Source organism: Haplochromis burtoni, unplaced genomic scaffold, assembly GCF_018398535.1.
Source record: "Haplochromis burtoni strain Fernald_Lab_line unplaced genomic scaffold, NCSU_Asbu1 Contig_90, whole genome shotgun sequence".
Taxonomy (NCBI): Eukaryota; Metazoa; Chordata; class Actinopteri; order Cichliformes; family Cichlidae; genus Haplochromis; species Haplochromis burtoni.
In genome coordinates this window covers 1,881,774-1,906,891 of record NW_024582451.1, presented here as the reverse complement: position 1 = coordinate 1,906,891, position 25,118 = coordinate 1,881,774, and the positions used below count along the sequence as shown (strand labels likewise).

Genomic DNA, 25,118 nt, shown 5'->3' with positions numbered 1-25,118 from the left:
AGAAGCATTAAAATGGCTCATGTAGGCTACGTTTTCCTCTGCAACAGTGTTGGAACCCCCAAATGAATGTTAAACATCTGGCAACATTCAATCTGTTGTGTTAATTCAAACTGTTCAAACCACTTAACCTCACGTTTCCTCACTAGCTTCAAACAGAAGTAGTCATAAACAACTGTTGCAAAAAGCATTTACTTTTATCATCAATTACAATCAGCTAATGGCTCACTCTATATAATGTCAACCAAAACCGTAAAAAATGCCATTGCAGCGTCTCTGAGCTCGAGGCAATGACTATTACTGCCTTGGATCCTCTGACCAACCAAAACCTGAACAGACTAATTCAACGGATGTAAAATCTTCTTTACTGCTGCTTCACTATTAAATGCAGGCACACTGCTGTAAAAAGAAAAACAGACATATACAGATTCAATAAAAGGCTGGCAGTAATACTTTACATGTTAGATGCACCAATAACTTTAAAAGCGCTACTAAAATTATACAGTTTCTGAGGTCTGCTGGGTTTCACAGCTGTGGATGTGGGGGCCATAAAACTATGGCCCCAAAAGTGGGGAAGAGAAGAAAAGAAAAAGAAAAAACCCATCACTGACAAGTTTTCAGTTGCCTGTACTTGCAAAGGGCAAATAGAAATGGTGAGAGCATTAGACAGAACAGGATGGAGAAAAAGTGAAAGTACACAGTGAAAGCATGGCAGAGCGAGCGGCGGAGGAAAAGTGAAAGCATGTTCGTGCCAGAATGTGAAACCTCGAAAGAGGCCAAGAGAGCAGAGAGGGAGGAATCAGAATAACATATGCAAACTGTTTCACAACAGCTTTTGAGAGAGAGAGAGAGAGAGAGAGAGAGAGATCCCCCATTGTACCTGTTAAATGTGCTGAAAAGATCATTCATTACACTTTCACAATCACAGGAAAAATAAGCATGCGTCATGTCTAATTGATAAACGATAATATCCCGCAATGAATAAACAGAGCCAAAGGAAAATTTCTAAATAAGTTCCTCGCAAGTGTAATTATCTTTTGGCAGTCATTCGCATCTGTTCACTCAGATGTTGACAGTCAATTAGTAACAGGCGGACCGTGACTTATGTGGATGCAAGAGATGACTTCAATTTAAGTATCGTTTTCACTGTTGACACAAGGATGGCTAATCGAGTCCCTGCTGCTGACTTGCTGGGAACTAATTGTAAACATCACAGTAGGAGCACAGTGACGGAGGCTAGCTGCTGCACTCGACTCGACCAAATGCAACATGTCTGCTGTGTTTGCCAAACACAACATTATGTACGTGTGTGTCAGTTATGTCCGGCACTCTATTTTGTCACGATGATGCTACAAAGTCTATTTTGAGCAGCTGAGCAGATGTTTACATCCCTGCCTGTCAAGCCAATGACATTACCATCCAGGAAGCACTAGCAGCTAGCTCGAACCAATCGCAACATCGTCTCCAGCAAATTGTATAAGCATGACAGAGTCAGGAAAACAGATAATGCAGAGTGGGAGTTTGAATAATGTGGAGGAGTGTTTAATAATCAATATTCCCACACAATATAGAACCAAGACTAACCGAGCTCCCTGAAGTATTAAGCAGCTACGGCTATAATAAAATGTAGCTCTAAACAGCTCATTAGGACTGCTGCTCTCTCCTGAATGTGCCCCTTTTTAAAGAAAAGGGTAATAAAATAAGTCCATATGTCGCTTGTGTTAATTTAAAAAAATAAAATAAATCAAGTATACCACCTCCTTCCATCAGGTTAAACTTAATGAAAACAGGCTGTTTAAAATATTGATCGCTCTGAATAGAACATTATTTAAATGCATTAACGACTCAAAGTTACAACAACACTTTTTTAAAAACTTGCTTTTCCGCTTTGGGTATAAGAGAATCAGGCCACAAGCGTGGAAGCGGAAGTCTGGAGAAATTCCAATGGCCTAATTGTTATTAACACAAAAGTGAGGTCACTATCATTTGTACTGATACTTTCAGCTGCTTCCCACGTTTCCCTCGGGGTTGCCACAGTGGATGGATCCACATGCTTCATTTGTCAAAGATTTTACGCTGGATACCCTTCCTGATACATTTTTCCAGACTGGGAGTACACCAGCTTGTCAGGCCCCCTGAGGGTGGGGGTCCCAGAATCGATCTGTGGACGAAATGAGCACATTTTTGTCTTACAGCTGTAGAAAATGAAAGGTTTAAGAGTTTCTGTACCAAATGAGCTGTAACGCAGGGCATACTGCAACATGGAGCCAGAAATAGATTTCCATGCTTGATATCCTGAGAAATTAGCACCAAGCCCAATATATTTTTAATCAAGACTTCTCTCTGAGACTACACTTGAGGATAATGATGCCTTGAGCTAAATGGTACAATAAGCACAATAACAGTGACTATGCTTCCATGTTTAAAGGTAAAATTCACTAAATAGCTTTAAATACATCACAAAACAGCAGAAAAAATATTTTTCTTTTAAACTGATAATGGCAGGTGACAAATTGCAATTAAGTCCACGGATTTGCACCATGGATTTGTCTAATGTTCATGATAAAAGACAATCCTGTGTGAAAGAGCAGGAACAAGCTCCATTTGAAATTATAGCTCTAAACGACAGTCTAGCCCGAGCCACAGGGTAACAGCAGAGGGCAGGAATCAGAAAATGTTTGGAGCCAAGTCTTTTAGCCGTTATCGCTCTCTGCATTTCATAGCTGGCTTATCTGATGACCACAGGGCCACTCTGAAGAGGCTATAGAGAACACAGCACGCAACACAGAGAAGGGCTTTACTCTGAATGGGTGTGTGCACGATGTGTGGACATCATCTGTACACAAGTGTTTGCAGGCTACGTGCCTTCACTAGGAACCACTGATTATTTACAAAAAATAAAAAAGGAAATAAATTGTATTGTTCTCCCTCCATAATGCATACTGTGGGGCCCACACACACACACACACACACACACAGGCTAGCATACTCACTCCACAGCGCTCCAAGTTCGTACTGGTGAACGACAGAGAGAAACACACCAGGGAGTTCAGTTCTCACTTCCCGCATGAAGGGAAAGAACGTATGCAATGCCAGTGGGAGAGACTGATTCACATATGATGAGTCAACCTACTGTAATTCATGTCTACAAGATATCTAATCTAATTATATTAATAATTTGGTATACATCAGCTTTTTCTCCCAGTTTACCTTCGTTGAGAATGGCTTCTTGTGTTTTTGATGCTTGAATGATTTTAGTCAGTGTTTTGGCTTAAACACAAACCAAAGAAATACACATGTGCTCATCTGAAAATGATCAGGTATGAATGAAAAAGCAGCTAATGTCCAAAGGAAAACGTCAAAACCTTCAGAAAACCTAGAGAACTTTCACTCAAGACTAACCTCAAAATGCCAAGCAAGTCTGGCTGACTGGAAGCAAAATATTAAGAGGGACAGCTATACACCTTGCACAGTAATGTAATCTTTCAATTTTCTGTCATTTGGAGATGATGGATCAGTGTAACAGCTCATCACTTTCAAATAGAAAAATAAAATAATGCAAGAGGACTATAAAGTCGCTAAATGTACTGACAATGCAGTGAACTGACATAATCCAAAACTCAGGTACAGCCCTAGCATTCAGGACAAGAAATAAATACCTGATTAAGTGAAGGAGCTGCAGACATGCCCTGAAATTACAGGCTTCTTTACTATAGGAGGGTTTAAAAGTAAGAATAAGCCAGTGCTTCTGGATTTAACAAGCAGACAGCGCAGCTGATGCATGCATCTGTTTTTGCTCTCTACAGCTTTTCCCTCCTTTACTCCAGCCTCACCGCTGGAGGGTTGAAAGGAGGATTTTGCACAGCTGCCAGAAAGGTTCCTGTGGCTCCCGTCCATCAGTCTTTCCAACTGCTCAGATCCTCTTCTTAATCTCATCCTTCTCTGCCCCCTCTCTTCTGATTATACCAACATTTAGGCAGGGGATTTCACCCTCTGTCTCCATATATGCCTTGAAAATGACACATTCAATTAAGCCCCAGGGGAAAACATAGTTTTGGCTATTTCCTGATTAAACTGACAGCATCACATGATATAGTGGGTTAAAGATAAATAAATAAAGGCGGGTTAGCCAGTGTTTGCAGTTCTTTGTGTGCAATATGAGAAAGCGGGTGCTGTTAGGACCTTGGTGTTGTTGGAGATGTACAAACCTAGTGTCATCTGCAGAGGGAGGTTAGCTGCAGACAGTACAGAGAAACATTGGGGGAGAGAGAGAGAGAGAGCAGGTGTGAAGGAGAGGAAGTAGTAATAAGGAGAAAGAAGCATGGAGACACAGTGTTCCCTTCCATCTAGAACATCGCAATGTTTTCTCCTTGTGGTGTCTTATCATTCTGTATTTGTCACCATCTTTTTGCCCCCTGCTTATCTCTCCATCCCTTTGTCTCCATTCTCTCGTCTATTCACCCTTCCACTACTCTTCTCTGTAGTCCTATCTGTCCACACACCCACTGGACAGAGTCTGATCGATGAAGCTGGATTTTGGTAATCTGTTTCATTTGACATCTCTCCCACTGATGGCCACAGAGATTTAGTCTGGAATGAGCCAGAAGCCCGAGATTTCACAGGCACTCGTGACCGTGACACACACACCAAGAAAAACAATGCAAACAATCTGTCCCTGACGCACTGTGCTTGGACCGTCTTTTTATCTAATCCCTGTCATCAACTCCCTGGATGAGCTTGTGCCCGGATTCATAAATAAGGCAGGAAACACCGGATAAACCGTCCCTCCAAGTTTCCATGCAACACCATGTGACTGCTAGATTGAGTGGACAGCCACTCCAATGCTACCATCTCTGCTCCTCTCTTTCTTTGCTTCCTCTCTTAAATTATCGCCCACTCCCGAACTAGAACGCACACACACACACACACACACACACACACACACACACACACACACACACACGAGCATGCCAAGAAAGACAGGCTAGTTCTATGAACCAAAGGCAAAGGACCTTCTGTGTTTTGAACAGTTCAATCAGCACGTATTTAAATATAGTATTCAAGGATCTTAGAAATCGCAGACAAGAGCCGCAGGTAGCACTTTACAGACGTCAGCTGCAGTGTAAGAAAATTATTCCACAGCAGGGAGAAAGTCTGGCCGCCAGGATGAAGCACATGCTACAGCATGAGAACATAATGTCTCCTCAGAATCCACCGGTACCAGTGCATTCTAGCGCAACTATTGTGAAATGTTCTATTAGGAAGTTGCTTCATATATAATATAGACTCCTGAAATACTAGGTATACCTTTCAGGTACGCAGTTGGACTCCCTTTTGCCTTCACCGCTGCCTTAATTCTTTGTAGCACAGGTTCAACAAGTTGCTGGAAACATTCCTCAGCCTCTGGTTTCCATTGACATGAAAGAATTACAGAGTTTCTGCAGATTTGTCTGCAAATCACATCAGTGATGCAAATCTACAATTGCACCACATCATTCCAAAGGTCTTCTACTGAACAGATCTAGTGACTGTGGAGGCAATTTGAGCATGTTCAAGAAACCTGTTGGAGACGATTCAAGCTTTGTGATGTTATCCTGTTGAAAGCAGCTATCAGATGATGTACACTGTGGTCATGAACGAATGAACGTGGCCAGCAATATTCAGGTATTTAAACAATTGTACACTTTGGTTTTAACGAATGGCTATGTGAGTTACTGTTGCTATCCTATTAGCTTGAAGCAGTCAGGTCATTCCCCTCTGACCTCTGGCATCAACAAGGCATTTTCGCCCAGAGTAAATGTCTTGCCGCTCACTGGATATTTTCTCTTTTTCAGGCCATTCTCTGTAAACCCTACAAATGGTTGTGTGGGGGAGAATCCCAGCAGATCAGCAGTTTCTTAAATACTCAGACTACTTGTTTTAAAGTCACTTAAATTTTCAACTCCAAGTTCAAACTGCATCAGTTTGAACTTCAGCAGGTATCCTGCCCATGTCTACATGCCTAAATATACAGAGTTGCCACCATGTGATTGAGTAATTAGATATTTAACAGGCAGTGGAACACGCGTACCTAACAAATTTGCTGCTGCATACATGTTAGTTTACATTTTTGAAGGACTGAAGCACAAAAATTGGAATGATAGGTGATTTTATGATCGTGATGTTATGGCAGTCATGCAAAAAAAAAAATCCAATAGTAATAAATAGCAAGATAAGAAATAGAAAGAAATTGTTTGTCAAGAGTCGCTATTAAGAAGCCTGGAACCAGAACTGATAATCTTAATTGCACTAGGCTCCAATTACTTTTATTATCGACTACACTGTATGGTCGTTAGAAGACAGGAAGTACGCCTGTTACAATGACTTTGAGACACAATGCATTATGCATTTTATTCACTATAAAATGAAAAAAAAAAAAAAAAAACCATACTAAAGAGGGTTAGCATCAATCAGTTTTGCAGGTTTAAATTAGTCAGAACCCTACTAAGTTACCCATTGTGTTTGAGTTTGTATGCAAAATATTCTTACCATGTAGAAATAGGACAGACAACAGCCAATGGTCCAGAATACGGAGCCCGTCTTCACCGATTTGACCTAAGAGGACAAACAGAGAGCAGAAAACAATTCAAGCCTCAAAGCAGTTTTTTGACCATGTATAATTCAACATAAAAAAGGATATGTATACCTTCTGTTATAATGACATTCGGCACTATTCAGAATACACCAGAAAAATATGATATGTGGGCATGGAGTGCAGACAGCCCTATGCCCTGCTGGTTTACTTTATTTGCTTTATTCACTGCTGAAACACCATCAAATCAGAAGCTTGTGTAAAAAAAGAAAAAAGAAAAAAAGAGGGAGCTTAGTACACTTAGTATGGCTGAAAGTGCTAAAAATACATAACTTTTAATCCTTGAAAGAAGTTTAATAATCACAGCGCAATGATCATAGCCGATATGGAACAGCCAGCTGCCGTCAGAGAGATAAGGCTGGTTCAGAGTAGACCAGAGGCAACATCTTGTAAACAAGCTCTTCTTCCGAGCCACGGGGTGACACAGAAAGTAAGAGTACACATTTACATTAAAAAAAGAAAAAGTACACACACACACACACACACACACACTCTTCACAACAGAAACGCATTCAACAGTGACCTTTAAAATGATCAATCTCAGAGAGACTACCAGGGAGAACGGCAGTGTGCGATGTTGTCAAGAAGCTTTATCGTAGCCAGCAACGCGTAAGATAAGCTGAAAATGGGGGAAATCGATAACTGCCAGACCAAGGTGGTCTCACCTCCTCAAGCTAGCCAGCCCATTGGTCAGCCAATCAACCCAAATGCAAAAAATTAACAGTCCTCGAGCAGTTCTTTACTTGGCAGATGGGGCAGGCTGCTCTATCTGATTATAAATCTCATCCATTAGAAGATAGATCTTAGCTTTGTTTGTGGGAAAAGTGACAATATTTTAAAGCCTCGTGGTGCAGTTTGGCTTGGCATGACAGAACAAATTAAGATGAGATCTTCTGCACTATGAGAGATGAGACAGATTTAATATTACATGCCCTGATCATTGATTTAATCCCACCACAAGCCCATTTATCTTCCTTTTTTTTCTTCTTTTAAACCCACAATCCAGTAATAACCACGGCCCAATTACACTGTTTTTTGGCAAGCTCATTGGGTCTATAATTTAAGTCAAGTCAAGAGAGAGACTTTGTATAAAAAGCACTTTAAGCAGCAAAGAGCGACACTTTTTTTTTTTTAAAATCAGTGTGACACACAAGCCAATTTTTTAAAAAAACAGTACAGGATTAAAATGATCACTTGTTTTTATACTCATACTCCATTTCAAAGATTAATCATCTATCAAAACAATTCTGGAAGAACTAAAGATGAACTTTATGGAAGTAAGTGGGTTGTTGTGTTGTCACAGTAAAGCTGCTCTTTTCTTTGTGTAGTGAGCTAGCATAAGCATTTAACCGTGTCACAGATGTGTAGTTATTCGAGTCCTTTCTAAGATAACATGACAAAGTATGCTCAAATCATCCAGGTAAAGAAATCCCCAAAACTGGATTCTGTTCATCTGGAGTTATTTTCAAAGTTCAGTTAGCTCCGGTCCTTTCATCTTCTCCCTTCTCTAGCATCTTGGACTCCAGTTGGCATTGATACCCTTTCTTCTGCCCTGGAGCTCCACAAAGAGCTGGAGGGCAGCTCCAACCAGAACCTGCAGCATATGCTAACATGCCAGACTTGCTGAGGCTGCAGAGCACAAGAAGGATACTGCCACACAGCTGCAGGTTGATTTCTTTTGCCATAATGAAGCAGCCGTTCCTGATAATTCTCAATATTTTACATATCAAAGTATTTTGCAAATCAAATATTTGCTGATAAGGGACTTTTAAATACAGCTGTTGAACTGTATTCTGTTATATTAGGCTTTTAGTTACTAATTTATGCGAATGTTTAAAAAAAAAAAACTAGCACACACTGCCAAAGGCAGAACCACCACAACACAACACTAATCTTGTAAATGGCTCCACGCTGAGTCTACGTTTCTTTGTTTCTGAATGAAAACAAGCATTGTAGCAGAAAAGAATGGCAGTAGTTACTGTACAAGCTGCTGTACTCTCCTCAGAAAACATTCTCCTTCGGGTCAGGGCCAAGGCTAGCATGTAGCCTTTTGCTGTAAATGTATGTATAAAATTGTGTTCAACTGGTGCCTCTCCCCCTGCCCCTATTGCACTCCCTTTGTGAAGACAAACATTACACCGCGTGATTCGAGTCCAGCTAATTAAATGGATACTGAGAAAAAGAATGAAATTCCTGTTATAGCCATCTGTGGAGAGGACATGGGAGTCAGAACAAGAGAGGGCGACTGTGCAACCGTGTGCTGCTGTTCAAATTGGCATCTTAGCCATGCTGGGACTCTAGTGTGTGTGAAGGATTCAATTATAGATTATGTGAGGGTGTGTATGTTTTAGGTTTGGGAAGGGTGGGGGTAAACAGAGATTAAACAAGTGGTGTTGAATGGGTTAGCAGCAGATGAAATGAAGGAGTCTGTTAATGAAGATTGGGTAGGACTGGAGGGAACCGCTCCGAGTTTCCACCACAGAGTGGAGAGGACAGGAGTAAACAGAAATTGAAAAAAGGAATCAGCAAATAAAACAGAGGAAGAGGAAGTAAGGCGAGCAGAACAAGGAAGAGGTGAGAAAAAGCAGAACAAAGCAAGAGCTCAACAATGGCAGGGACAAAGAAAGACAAAGACAATTAAAGGGAGACAAGATGGAAGCAAGACGGAGGAGGAGGAAAGGAAAATGTAAGAGACAAATGTGGGTAAATGAGACTGATAATGGGAGGCAGTGGTGCATGGCCAGAATGATTGTTTTTCGAGGCCCTTGCCAAATAGATTGGAGGACTGAATTGTACTAGGTGAGTGCAGAGGGATTTCCCCCCCCCCCCCTGATAGCACTGCTCTGTTGATAACACGTCAACTTAAGAGGTGAGGGGTGCCAGGAGGAACACCTGCCTTGCTTGAAGATGTATCATCCATACACACAAGATTACAAAAGACCATTATAATGATGCAGAAACAAGCAGATGTCCCCATCGCAACCTAATACAAAAGCTGAGGTACAACAAATGGTTATGGAAGAGTTTTTGGACCAGTCTCGGAAAGTTAGAAGGTGTGACATCATGATTTGGCAAAGGCTCTTTAAACAGTGACTCATTGTTTTCATTCTTATTGTTAAAAACTTTTTCTTATAATTTAATTCAGGAAAGACCGATCTGAGGAGCATTACTTAAGAAGGTAGAGCAGTATGCAATAAAGCAATATGTCTGTGGAGGTTCTCAGTCATCCAGAAATCCAGTTGTCTCCTCGAAAAGACAGTCGGATTTCTTTACGTGTGTAACGAAGTTTCGCCTCGCATCCAAGATGTTTTTTTCCCTCTTCTAATTGACGTAGAGCCACAGGTATTTAAACCCTAGTGGGCGATGTCCCCTTGGATGAGGGTGCTGAGGGTTGTTGACTTCTTATCAAGTTCCCAATGGTCCCAGTGATGTAAATTTTATCATGAGACATTTAGCACGAGGGTCTGTGCGGACATGTGCATTCCCGCGTGTTTTTATTTATTTATTTTTTCCACCCAAGTGGTGCACTTCAAATAAGTATAACAGGAATGACTTCTTGGCCAGTGGCTCTCCAGCTGTCCATTTCCACAACATACTATAATGAGTGAACTTTCTCTCCCTGGTGTTGTAGGGTCCTGGTTTCCCCATGTTGGTATTCTAGAGGGTGGTGGGAGTCAAAGAACAGGTACTGTTCTGTGTGTGGACTTCCGATAAACTTCAGAGACTTTGATCCATCTCAATAAGCACAGCCCAGTCCATGAACGGTAACCCATTTTCTCTTTGTATCCTTCCTGGTGAACAGTGGTGGTGTCATAAGTCACCACCTGTCAGCCACCAACAGTGCAGTCTTGAGATCCCTCACCACCGGTCAGGTGATTTGACCCACAGCTTTGGTGATTAATCAGTATCATTTGTTCCTGTTAGACCAGCTCTAAGGGGACAGCCCCCCCACTAGTGGTTAAATACCTGGGGGATGACTCATTATTTGTTCTACACCTGCAGAGTATTCTTGGATGAGAAGAGAAGCTTCTTTAGAAACCAAAAAGTCCACCTGCCTTCTTTTTAAGCACTTAAAAATGCCATAATGCAGTTCATCCAGATTCAGTGCAGAGCCACAGCTCACCTCAAGCTCACCTCTTACAAATATTCACTCGACTGCAGCTCTCTGCTGAGTTTGCAGTCTTTTCTGCTAAACTCATCTCAGCTAAACTTTTCTTTTTTCTTCTTTTTTCTTTGCCATTTCATTTCAGTATTTATTAGCAAGTCAAATGATTTCTCAAAGATGTCATTTTTTACAGCCCCATATGAGCTGATAAAATCATTGTCATTTGTTCTTTGTTTTTAGTCATTTAATCTAGCTCTGGACGGTAAGGCCAAAAGTTTGTGTCAAAAAAAGATTCTGGTGGTTTTACAGTATATCAGAATTGTTACTACTACTACTATTCTTGGATAAGAAGGTCTTTACATAGGGAGCTCTAGTAGCCCTTTTTCTGAGAATATATTTTAAAAAATTGTCAACATTAAAAAAAAAGTACACAAAATTACACAACCATACAAATGATCACACATCTGACATAAGGAGGCTATTCGTTAACAGGCTGCCCGTTATGCTTTTCACTTGTTGCCACTGTTTTTAAAGTCAGCATATGGCTCGTTAGTGTTAATGCTTTTATACTGGAGCTGTGTGACGCGACAAAGAACCACATATCGGATGTGTCCACATATTGGATGTGTTTTCTCCAAACTTTGTGGCACAAATTATTCAGTCATTGGGGGGGAAACACCTGTTACCGTTGAGTAGCATATTATCTTGTGTGTGAGGAGCTGCCATAGCCGCTGGCTGCAGTCAAAATCCAGCACAAAAGCAGAGGAAGCAGGACTGAAGCAAAAAACATTGTCTTGGTTGGCTTTACTGATAAACTTCCAAACAGCCGACACAGCTCCTCTTTTGGTCACCAGTTATTTTTATGTTATCTTCAAGTTTAATTTCCATCTGTCTTTGCTGAATGTACTGACAGAGTGCAGAGTGATAACTATTGCACTAACTGGCTAGCTAGCATTACTCAGCTTGCCAGTTGGAGGAATCTTTTTTTTTTTTTTTTTTTTTTTTAAACTGTCCAACTTTTAATACTCCAATTTATTTATTTATTTATTTATTTATTTACGTCACTAATTATTTTGTGATGTTTGTTGAATGTAAAACGTGCCTTTAACTTCTAGGTTGGAAAAATTAAGCCAATGAGCGAGTGCCTTATACCTGCATCCTATATGAAGGCCGCTGAAAGGCAATAGTTGTGGATGCAAAAAAAGACTTTAAAAAGATGCAAAAAGATTCATTTTGTGGCATATTGATTCAGATTACTGGTAAGATAAAGTTATTGATCTCAAAAAAGGACAATTAATTTGTAGCTTATCCACCCAGTACGTTACTTAATTACTCCCTAACAATTGTATGTTATACATAGTATAACATTAATTTGATTACTTTTGCTTTTCCTCGTAAAATGACCTAAAGTGCACTCATAATTACCATTTATCTACAAAAACCTTTAGGCTATCGTCCCTAAAGCATTCGCTATTCTAATGAGGACACATGAGGATCTTTCTCTTAGTATTTATGTATGAACACAAAGCCAACAGCACAAAGCAAAGATGCAAACCAGCACAAAGAGACCTTAAAGCGATCGCCAGAGTGATCCTACTTAAAAATATCAACCAGTAGAAACAGAGGCTTCAGGCTGACTGCTCTTCACTGATTTAGTTATCTGTTGAAGGTCTGCTGAGCTGGGGTCTGCATTCAAAGAGCCAAAGTTGTGTTAGCAGTCTAATGCAGTTCTGTCCTGGATGCAATTTGCACTTTACCATAGTGCTGCTGTCCTTTTGAGCAATAAAATATAAATAAAATGTCCATATCCCTGCTGTAGACAGAAGACTGCGCCTCCATTTTCCTCTTCCGCCAGACGAACTGAAATCTACTGATTGTTGCACCAGCACAAATGGAATGCATACACTGACTAATAATTCCAAGGAATTGAATTCTTGGGAATCGAGAACAGATTCCCATCTCTAATGAGGTCGACAAATAAATAGCGATAAACAACAAAATTCATAAAAAATAAGTAGATATGTGAACAACAAAGAACAATCAAAACAAGGTAATCTAAATAACCTTAGTCTTAGGCAATGAAGTATCTATTTGTTATACACTGGGGTAAAATGTAGCAGCGACCTGAGCGCAACCTTCCTGAACATAAATAACAAAACATGGTCAGGATGTTTTTGCCATTTTTTAAACACCTTTCTGCTCCACCGTCATGACTTTGGAGCATGCATTAACAATGCTACTGAGGGAGTTTCCTAACAAATAACAAGATGATCAAAGAAAGTCTTAAAAGTATTAAATATGACAGGAAAAATAAAAACAAAACGCACAGCACTGCGCAGGTCGAGGAATTAACCTCTTACCCCTAAGATGGCACTATGACGCAGCTATTCAACATTTATCTGGTACCAGTTTATTCCTGTGGAATTCAAAGAATTTCACATTTTTCATGCATTGAGATTGTCTCACCGTTGGCTCCACTTTCTCATAGGGGCACACTGTTTGTGGGTGTTGGGTTTATTATTTATTTATGTTTCCAAACGGACTAAGACAGGGAGACAGATAACCACCAGACACTTTACAATCACCAGTCAACTTGACAAGCAGGTCTTCAGACAGGTTAGAACTAGGGCTGTTCGATATAAGGATATATATCTGATGACGATATAAAAACGTCTATCGTTGCATTTTACGCTATCGTTTGTTTCGTGGTGTCGCAAAATAAACTGTTTACGGCAATATTTTTTCATCGTTTTGATGGTCACTGTAGTGGCTATATTAATTTCTTAAAGTTCTCTCTTTCTCTTATATTTAATATAACCACACTACTGACGGACAAGCGCCTGTTTTTATGCGTTGTGGTTAGCAACAACGACGGTAACAGCATCGTGTGTCCGCTTGTTTATGTTCCACATAAACCTTTCACAATAAAGCTCAAGATCCTGTTGAGACTTTTCAAAATAAACTGAATCACGTGAAAGAGCAGATTATTTACGGATGAGAAGTAAAAAAAGAGCCGCCAGGTGCTAAAAAATAAACCTTAGACTCAAACGTTAGAACAGGCTTTTCCCCGCAGCACGCCGTGTAATAAATACTCACAAAGAAAACGGCGGCCGTTACAACTTATGTCTAAAAATGTAGTTTCATGCATCGGTTAAAACACTCGACTCCAGCTACATGACGCGCAGCTGGAAACACTTCCCGCAAGTCGAGCTGCCCGAGATTCACAGAATTTACAGAAAATGTTACATTTTTGTGATTTATATCGTTAGAATTCTTATATCGGGATATGAGATTTTGGTCATATCGCACAGCCCTAGTTAGAACCTATACACATCTTGCTGTTTAGCGATGTGTGCAACACATCATGCCACCTAACTGTTTTATTGTCTAACTCATGTAACCGATCTAACTACACTATGAGGTAAGGTTGGAAAGTTAGTTAGTGCGCCACTCTCCCCTACTTTAGCACATGGTTGATGGACTAATTTATATAGTGTTATATTACTCTTACTTAGATACAGGAGCTGGGGATCAAGCTACCACCAAATTACTGGGGACGGGGACTTGGTTAATTTCAGAAAACTAAAGTTGACGTCTACGTTGTCCAAAAGGCCATTAGAAATATTCAAGTCTTATTATATTATAATAGTATTTATCATAACAGCCACCATCTAATGGCTAAAAGCTTTAACAAAAAATTCATCACAAAAGAGTTTATGACTCAGATCTCCTGTGAATGACTTCCCGTAATCGTAAACTCTGCAGCACTATATAGCTTTGTTATACTGTGTTCCCCAACAGGTCCCTGAGGTCATGTGATCGGGGCTTGCTGGTTGTCCATCACACAAGGCTGAAAACGAAAGGTAACTGTGGCCCCCAGACTCTGGAACTCTCTCCCTTTGAGCTTGAGATCTGTGGACTCAGTGGTCTCTTTTAAAAAAAATTTTTTTAAAAAAAGCTAAAAACTTGTGTTTTTAAACTTGCTTTTAGTTCATTTTGTTCTACACTTTGTGTTTTTCATCTTGAAAGGTGCTATACAAATAAAATGTTACCTTACTTTTTACTTACTTTATTTTCAAAATGGAGGATCACTGGTTTCACATGTCGTTTCATAACCCCTGCTCGTCACATATTTTCCTTCTTTTTTTAAAAAAGCGAAACAGCCAAAGGTCAAACGCCAAAGGTTCTCAAAAGGTTCAAAACACAACTTTAAAAAACGATGACATCCTGGTAACCGTGTCCATCTTTTAAACCATCTATGCTTGCAGCTTGGAAAAGCCCCAGGGGACCTTTTTTGTTTTTCCCATTCACTGGCATTAGATTTTTAAAGCACCATCACATTATGCATGACGACAGTATAATATGAGGATATACCGCCCGGTTCAAATTTAATCTCTTCTGACTTTTGAGAAAATGTTATGAGTGTGGTGTTATATGCTGGTCCCAAAAAAACCATAGCCTGCATTCAGACCTTACATTACAGAAGAGAAAGAAATGCCAGTAACCTGCTGTATCTCTAAAATACACACGGAAGCCTGTACACATGTGTGCATACACCTCCCAAATATGTTTGGTTTACCAACACTCACTGCATGTTTGAGGATGTAAACGCTCCCAGTGTTTGCAACAATCATCAGTTCAGTTTCACTCTGCTGAGCCGGTACACACAGAGACAGCTAGGGCTGTTGTATTGGGATTTAAATTGTAGGCACAACAGCAGAGCTCAGGCAGCCACCTGGACACTAAACTGTAGGAGCATTGCCAGATCAGTGACAGCGAGCGAGTTCAAAAAAGGGCCACAGAGCTGTCCGCAAGCACGCTCCAGTATAGTGACCCATACTACCTTGAAACCGCACGGACAGATTCATCCATACATGATTTGACAAAGTGACATAAACTTGGATGGCTAAATCCACGGATGGATAAAAGGTCCCTTCAAAGCCTGCGGCAACTTCCCTGCCAGGCTTCTTACACTGTGACACACGGCACTGAGTCACGGTGTGATGAAATACCTGCATCGCTACTTCTACCTGGATAAAAGCCTCCACGGCTCAAGATGTTTTTCCACTTGAGTATAACACAAACCTTGAAGGTAAAAATTAAAAACTGCATAAATAGACAGTGCCCTACCATTACTGCTGAAGATTAGCTGTGGCATGTTCAGTAAAAGCACTTTCTCATCACTAATTGAACTGACCTTGTATGAGGAAGGTTACAAGCACTAGTTTCATTAGCCCTTCTAACGCTAGGTTTCGGTACTATTCAGCAAATAAATCACACGATGAAAGGGAAAAAAGCTCCATGTTTGTAATAACATAAATTTGAGGCATTTTTTGAAATAGTATTATCTTTTTAAGTCTGCTTTCATTGGATGCCTGTTGCCTTTTGCAGTTGAGGTCTGTGAAAAATTCTGAATAAATCAAACAGTAAACACGAAGAGACAATCCAAAAAAAAAAGGGGGGGGAAAAGCAAAAGTTGAAAAGTTCTCGCAGTTAAGACCAGATGCTTCTAAAACTCAACATGCAAACAATGACATGAAAAGGAAAAAGAAAAAACACACCAAAAACGTGGGCCTATATTACACTCCACTGCAAACACAGACAGCTGAATACCCAACAGCTCAGCAGGCATTCCCAATATACTTCTTTGAGGTCCACCATCTGGGGTGCACGAGTTGCAGACGACAAACATGTCATCATTCACTCTCTAGTAGACGCACGGTATTCAAGGTGGACACGGAATTCAAAGTGACTTCCAGATGTCATTTTAACATTTGCTCAAACTGTTCTGAAATTAGTGCTGGCTGGCATGACCAAACATCTTGCAGTATATAAAAAGGAAATCTACATTTAAACTCCATTAAGGTAATATACATTTGGCACAAGGCTACAGAGTTAGGCCCCTAACAAGCTGCCTGCTCTGCTTTTAGATTACCTGTAATGGCACCTTTTGTCACCACTAATTTTAAAGAAAGGCACCATCTGCCTCATTGGTGTGAATATAACAACCTCAATTCTGACTTATTCGCCCAAACTTTGTGGCACAAATGGTTCTGCCATCAGGAGAATACAGGCGTTCTACAGCACTGAGTGGAGAACAATGCAATGCATATTTAAAGCACATGGAAATTGCTTGCTTGGAAATTATGAATGGCAGATCCAGCAACTTTACCTGAAATGTTCTTATTTCAGTTTAGGACCTGCAAAAGCTGATTATGTTGAAGGTATGCAGGCTCTCCACATGAATTTATTCAAGCTCATGTAAAGAGATTGTAAATCAAGCAGGGTGCTACTCATAAGCTTAATAACCCTTACTGTTCAATCTGTCAAAATAAAGTGTGAATTCATTAATTTCACTGATTCTAAAAAAAAAAAAAAAAAAAAAGTATAACATTGTTAACTAGCTTAAAAATGTGTCCATTATAACTTAAACACATTTACAGAATAATAAAACTCCTTCATGCACACAGAGCCAATGTGAAAACAACCCACAACCTTGGTTGACATGTTTACCAGTTACATATCTGCAATGCTCAGGAACACATGCTTCTGCGCTTATTGTGTGTGTGTGTGTGTGTGTGTGTGTGTGTGTGTGTGTGTGTGTGTGTGTGTGTGTGGGGGGGGTTAGGTTTAACAGTAGCCTCTCAACTTGCTACTGTGCTGTGCAGTAATTGACTCGGCCAGCGTGAGCTGAGACCGAACATTTGTCCTGAACGCTTTATGTGCAGCGATGTACAGCATTCAAATTCGCATCTGCATAATTGTGTGACTTCTGCAGGCTGTATGCAGCTTTGAGCCATGGAGACATTTTTTTTTTTTTTTAAATCAGTTGCATGCGGTTGAATTACATCACCAAAATAATGAAAAATAGGGTTTTCTAAATAAATTGGTTATATAAATATGTTACATTTGTCTGCCACATTTCTGTGAATCTCATATACTGGACGTGAACCAGCCAGGAATTACATCTTCCTACAATCTCGCAGCTACAGTCAGTCAATAATAGACATGTGGCTTATATGCATAAGTCCCCTGGCCCCAATAGGATTGTAGCATTCTATCATGTAGTAATCTTTCTAGATAATACCAAAGCTTCTAAGCAGAAAAAAAGAAACCCCTGTGTCATTTGCCAAAGTAAATTGTGCTGCAGAATCAAAGGAAATGCACAGAGAATCCCAACGATGAATTAAACCTGGGATGCTATTGTAATTACATTACTGTTATCATTTATGCTGTCTAATTTATGTTTAAAAAACTCAAGGATAAAGGCTAATGATGCTGTCAAACACTGTGCGTTATAGCTGCTTAGGTTTACAGCCAGCCATGGTAAACGCTTTCAAATGACAGACTCATCAAGGAGCAAGTTTTCGTGGTAGTCGATGGAGGCCGAAGAAAAACATCGATGATTCAGCAACCTGTAAAACCACCTTTAGCCACAATAACTTGAAGTAATCATTTTCTGCATCTCTTTATCAGTCTCACATCGCCTGGCAACCCGTCGAAACGAGCCATACTTGTTCACTCTTTTGCGGCTGAACAACTATGACTTGTTCGACATGACAGTTCAAGACTGCACTGTGATGAACTTTAACATTTAACATGAACATTCAAGCCTGCAGAGTCTGAGATGTAGCTCCTGGGTGTTTTTTATATGTTTGTTGTTTTGTTTTTTTGCCGTTTTTGAGCATTGCAAAAAAATCTGACAAAAACTGCCAAAACATCTGCTTTTATAGAGGTGCTCACACCAGCTGATGAGCACTCACTGACTGTATTTGATAAGCAGAACCTGTTATTTACCGCTTAGTTCCTTTGGAAGCAGTAGGGTAAGTTCAATTTCCCCTTTCCCCATGCATATTTGAGAGAAAGATTTGCAAGCAGAGGCAGAAACAGAGGCCTGTAAGAGTTGCTATCTGCTAAAACTGTCTTCCAATCAATTCCGTGTCTTCAGTGATCACTTTTATATTGATAAAATCTACAATATTAAATTTGTCCTCCCTGAAAATACCCCGCCATTTTTATTGGACACCTGCTCAGCACAGGTTAACTGCAGAGGTGGGCAACTGCTTCTCTGTAGCCTGCAGCCTTTATATTCTATCCCTGCAGTCCACAGGAACACTACGTGATTTCATTAATAGAAAATAATTTTATGGACTCAGTGGGATGGCACAATACTGTATGAACAGGAAGCACTGTATGCTCACTTTGTGCTAATGAAAGGCCGTAATATTTACACTTTCAAAGAATCTGCAGCTGTTCTCCAATAATTCTCTACTCAGCACTGAAAACTGGACTGACCCTGAATTTTATGTTCCTCGTAGCAGAATGATGACTAACAGGGATGTATTTCAAGTCTGATATGTTGGAAGCATATAGCAAGGACTACATAATGCCACTTTCATGACTTTAATTTAATTTTGTGACGTGTCTGTTGCATTTTTTCCCCCTTCCTCTCTCATCACCGTTAGCACTTTAACCTTGAATTCCATCTTTTGCTACATAACATCATTTTTGCATGGACTTCTTCCATCATCTGCTCTTAAGCTGTATTTCTATGTGGCCAATAGAAGCTCAGCTCAGCTCTTTAATGTCAAGAGAAACCCAGTTATGGAGAAAGACACAATTACTTCCATTTTCAATAAGCTGGAAATATTAAATTTTTTCTATCTTAGGATGAGTTTAAGCAAAGCAGGGGAAAAGTCAGTGAACAGACTCAGCTCAATACAGAAGGGAAAAAAAATCCGCAGTACTTGTCAAGGTCAACGGCAATAACAAGGAAGAAGTGAATGCTGATAAAAACTGTTTGCAGAGCTCTTCATTTTCACACAGACAAATACAAACACACGCTTGTATACAAAGGCACACGAGATGCATTCTTAGTAAGAAAGCTGCAGGGCTGAAAGGCAGCTGCTGATGCAACTGAAAGAGTGGATAGACTGAAAGTAAAGTCTGTTTCAGGCATCTTTCAACTTGAAAAGCTTCTTCCTTCCACCTGCTGTGGAAAATATGTTGCAATGCAGTTGCTGCAAACATTCAGGCTGTATTTTAAAAAAACAAAACAAAAGACTCTTCTCATCTGCCTTGTTAGCTCAAGGATAGGCCGCATTTATTGAAGTAAAAAAATAAAATAAATTGTTGAAGGCAGGGGGGGGGAAAAAACTAAATAAAACAAGGTTAGCCACTTTATGAACAAACACTCCGTTCATTTCATGCATTTTTAAAAAGGAAAGGAAATTGGGAGAGGAGATATTCAACCTTTAAAAGGGAGATCTTGTCAATTCTACTCTTAAAGGTCATCATATTGTGAAGGTTTTATGGTGCAGCATGTCGTTTCCGGGGCTTCACGTGGTGCACAAAGAAGCCTAGCATGCCTTTCAAGGTTGTGGATAAATAATTCAACATCTATGAAAAGTACGATTTGAAAGTGGGGCTACTTTTGTGGGTAAAATCCTCCCAAAAGAGTGAGCATGAATCTGATTCCTCACAAAGAAGTTTAAACTGTCTCCTCTATACAATAAGATTCCTCCTTACGGCACTTTTAAGTCTGAACTTACCCAGAGGTAGTAGGTGAACTGCAGGGCGAAGATGGCGATGCCCTCATTGTCAAAGGAGCCGGCGACGGAGCGAGAGATATAACCGGGGACGATGGCGATGAAGCAGGCTGCCAGCAGCCCGGCACCCTGGTTCCACAGCTCCCGGGTTAGCAGGAAGGTGGAGATGGCGGTCAGGCCGCTGAACACAGGCGCAAGAAAGACGCACACATCACGAATGTGGACGGTGATGTGGAGCATGTTGAGCACGTAGTGGATAAGGCCTGCAGTCGCCATGAGCCCTGGGTACACCTGAGGGAAGGTTTTAAAAAATAAAAAATAAAATAAAAAAACAGAAGAAGAGTTTGTGAGAAATGCAAAGAGGAAATAAAACCAGAACAGAGAAGCCTCAACATCTATAGTAACATAAGTTAAAGGAACACTGTTAAGTCAGACTATTTTTCCCCCTTTACACATTTTTGGCGCCTACCAAAGAGATTTTAGCCAGCGCCAAAGAAAACTACACTTAACCTCCCAACATTTTTTAAACAGAGGTTTAATTTCCTCAAGCAGATTTCATGAGTAACACATAGATTTCACTCACAAAGGCTCACTGCCTTTCCTGAAACGACCAGGTATGTGCTGCATTATTCTGATGTTATCCATGTTGACAGAGAGGGAAAAGTAAAGTGCAGAGAGTTGATTAGTTCCATCACTGGAGAGTAGAGAGGTATGGATTGCCTTTTCTGTAAACCTTGGGACAGATGAGAGCAGCACCTGTAGTCGTGATGACCTTACGCAACGACGACAGTCAGAGCTGTATCCTAAAAACCCTTAGAGGATTTACTTAAAAATAAGGTTACAAAAAAAACAAAACAACGCACATTTTGATCAAAAGACTAAAATTAAATCAACATCAGAAGCCAAATTAAAAATGGTTCCAATAGCTTCCAACAGACGGGGGATGGCATCAGGCTTTTCTCGTCTCCCATTGAACAGATGTTCAAATGTGACCTCTCCCTCCCCGACCCTCAGTGCGAGCCTCTCGCCGTGGGAATACTCGTTGTATTAGTGAAAGCTGCTAATTCTCTTAAGATTAAATGACTTGAGGTGAATCGCAGCTCTAATGTGTTCATTTTCCACATTCTCTCACTAATTAAGCGCTGCATACAAAAATCTACGTCTCCGTCTGCTGTGTGTTCAGACAAATTGTGGGAAAATGGAAGGCGTAACTCGTGAATAATTTTAAGCTGCTTGCGAGAAGATTTAACGTGGGCTCGTACCACATCGAACGCACGTAGACGCCACACGACAGTCGATCTTATAGACTGTGTGCTGTGCGAACCAGCTGTTAAGCGGGTATATGGAGAATTGACGTGTAGGTTATCATCAGGTATTGATCGGAAAATGAAACCGCTTTCAATTCGGAAAACTGTCACTTTTACCGATTTGTAGTGAATGTTCTGTAATATTTACACAGGAGAAAAACAAAAATATAATCATTTGTGTAATCAATAGTCAATTGTCTGGGCAATGATTGTTCTGGAAATGCTGTGTGACTAGCTTTTCAGTCACAAGTGAATAACATTTCAGGACTCGGATGTAATGTAATATAAAAACATTAGAGGAAAAACTTAGAAGAGTTAGAGAAGAAAGAGGACAGTTACATGACCCACATCTATTCTGTGGCATGATGTTGATATATAGGGTGAGTACAAGTACCTGGGCATCCATATCAACAACAGGCCAACACAGAGCCTGTGCATAAAAGAGGGAGGAAAGCTCTATTACCTCACCCAATGAGCAAGTTCTATTACCTAAGCAAGCTGAGATCCTTAAATATGTGCAGCAAAATGATGGATATTGTCCAGTCAGTCGATTGTGGCAAGTACAGCGTACTTTGCTGTGGTCTGCTGGGGGGAGCAGAGTCTGAGCTGATGACAGCAACAGACTAGATAAACTGATTATGAAGGCTGGCTCTGTGATTGGCCGTAAACCGTACACTTCTGAAGCTGTGTTGGAGAGGAAGTCACTGAACTGACTGTTATCCATCATGGATAGCAGCGACCACACTACTTACTGATCAGGCTTGTCTAACTAATCTAATACTACATCATCTCAACTGCTATAAAGTACAGTACTGTATAAAAGTCTTGAGCTACCCCTTATTTCTTTATATTTTTCTAGGAAAATGGGAAATAGGTCCATTGTAACATGCGCAAACACACATGGAAATAGAGCTTGTACAACTTAATCGAGCTTTAAAGTCGATATCTGATAACTTTATTGTATAATATGAATAACTTTATTCTTCAACGCAGCCCAAACTCTTTGACAGGCTTTCTTGTATTTTATTTAAGTAGTCTTCAGGAATAATTCTCCTTGTTCAATTCAGTCATGATGATGATGTTGTTCAGGCTCTGGGGAGGCCAATCCATGACTGATACTAATCAATTTTGTGTTCGTCTATCCAGGTATGCTTTTTTCTGCATTGGCAACGTGCTACTGTATGGTGGATTGAAATCTGATCACACTTTTCTACATTCAGAATTCCATTAACTTTGAAAAAAATCCAACATCACTGGCTGAATTGGAGCTAAAGACCATGGAAGAGCTCCACCGTGTTTTATAGACAGCTATAAACATTCCTTGTTAGTCCTGACCTTCTCTGTACATACTAATAATTTGGATTCATCACTTCATAAAACCTGTTACCAATCTAGTTCTTGTGTAATTTGGCACACCACAGCCTTTTCTCCCCGCTTTCCTGCCTTAAGAACGACTTACTAACAGCCGACCTTCCACTTAGACCATTTCAGATGAAGCTACGTTGAATGGTAGATTGATCAGTGAAAAGTCCTGCGTCAGGTCTTTGCTGGATAATTTTTTGCCCGATTTTTAAAGGACATGTCTTTCACATACTGTTCATCTGCCATAGAGTTTTTTTGGACTGCCAAACTTTCAACTTTGACAAGTATAAAATCACAGCACAAAAAAAGTATTTTCAAACTGTTATCTCTGGCATTTTGTAGATTCTTTGTATATTTAACTAAAGCGATTCTTTCAAGCCTTCCTCGGTATTTCACTATGGGAAGCAGCCTCTGGCATGACCAATTGTGGGAGTTCCACTACTACAAGCGCATCAGACAGACCAATGACTTCAAGGACACGAGGTCCTCTGACGCCCTTTATAGCAGCCTTTGTAGAAGGCTGTTAATAACAAACTCCCTAAAGATACAATTTAAAATTGATTCTTTGCCAAGTTGTCAATTATGTGTATGTACAAAACACTGTTTCATCCTTTGAGTAAAGTATCTTTTCAAGCTTCACTGATTCACAGGTCAAAAACAACCCATTCCCCTAAAAATGGTCACTTACAAGGCCCTTCAAAAAGCCCAGAAGTATTGCCTCTGGCTCCTTGGAAACAAAGAAAAGAGTATGGGCTCAAGACTTTTGCACAGCACTGCATTTCTCATTTCATTAGGTCAAAACTTCAGCGAGATTTAACAGGAGGTAATGTGGCCATTAACAAGCTCCATTAATGATGAACACAAGTTACTGATGGGCATTTAGGCACCAAACACCAGCGTGCACTGCCACAGAGCCACCACTGTTTATTACATATTACAGGGGCAGCAACGAAAATAAATATTCAGCTCAACTAATACGCTAATTGCAAATAACCAAATTAAATCGAACTAAACTGAATTGGCCTTGAATCACACTGGGCACACTTAAAGGTCTGAACAATTATTTCTGCTATCAATTTGTTGATTATATCATTAATAAATCACAGAATCTCCTTTTCTCTGTTCTCCATTTTAGTCGATTCAAACACTAGAAAACTGGGATGAAAAGGAAAAAGGAATTATTTTTGCTTGCATAAAGAAAAATCGAGGGTCAAGTTTTGCCGCACATGGTGTCAACAAGAATGTTATTATTAAAACCATTAAAGATGGGGCCTGAGTGGGTGAGGCTTAATGTCCTTGTCTCATCTGTATGAGAGCAGATCCAATTAGAGCTTTGTGCAGTGCAATGTGGACGTCTGAAATAAGATGCAAGATAAAGGTTATGTTTAACGTGCGAGTAGTCCTTGATGCATTTCCACTGTAGGTCCACTCCATACGCTACTGCTAATAAACTTAGGTCTTCACGTCTCTAATTAGCCAATGCCTAGAAGTCCAACCTACACCAGCTAATCTACATCTGCGTAAATCAACCACATCTCATAGCTCTGAGAATTTGACAACAGTCCATTATTACCCAGTCTAAACTGTCGTATGGCCCAGGTCCCCTCAAATATGACTAAAGCTGTTCATCATAGTCAAGGATATTTAGCAATGAGGTCTGGCTTGAAAGAAATCTTTGTACATAAATTTAATCAACACTTCTCTAAACTGGCATTCAACAAAGCACAAGGCGGCTTGCTCATTTTGAAAACAGCATCAACTAAAACTGTCAAAAGGCGTTACAGAAACGCACTTGAGTCATTGTCATTACGGCAACAAAGAGCGGTTTATTGGATTGACAGCCTGCTGTTGTTCTGGACTGTCACATTAGAGAAGCCTTCCTTCCTTATCTGTGGCACAGGAGAAAGAGCAACTGGCAGTCATCCTCTGGGGAGTGGAGGCTGGGTGGGAGTGAAAAGGGGGAAATAAAAAGGGAGAGGGCAGCTGGACTGGCGTGAGCATAAAGGCACTCAACTGTCACATTAACTGACATCGGCTCATCTTTCTTCCGAACGGCCTGACCCGTCTCAGTGCTTAGAGACTTAATGCTACCATACACAATTAATGCAGACTGTCAGGATCATCTGTCTAATTTTGAATAAAGGGTGGTGGAGGGGAGTGTAAGGATG

General features: G+C 40.3%; 1 protein-coding gene across 1 annotated transcript in view; it reads right to left on the bottom strand.

Annotated features, from left to right (window-relative positions):
• Positions 1-25,118, bottom strand: part of LOC102294068 (dolichyl-diphosphooligosaccharide--protein glycosyltransferase subunit STT3B) — a 100,461-nt gene that overhangs the window by 27,667 nt on the left and 47,676 nt on the right. Inside the window, exons 3-4 of the mRNA XM_005927662.3 lie at positions 20,285-20,572; positions 6,526-6,591 (exon numbers count right to left, since the gene is read on the bottom strand). Coding sequence (XP_005927724.1) covers positions 6,526-6,591; positions 20,285-20,572 — 354 coding nt within the window. The remainder of the gene's footprint in view (positions 1-6,525; positions 6,592-20,284; positions 20,573-25,118) is intronic.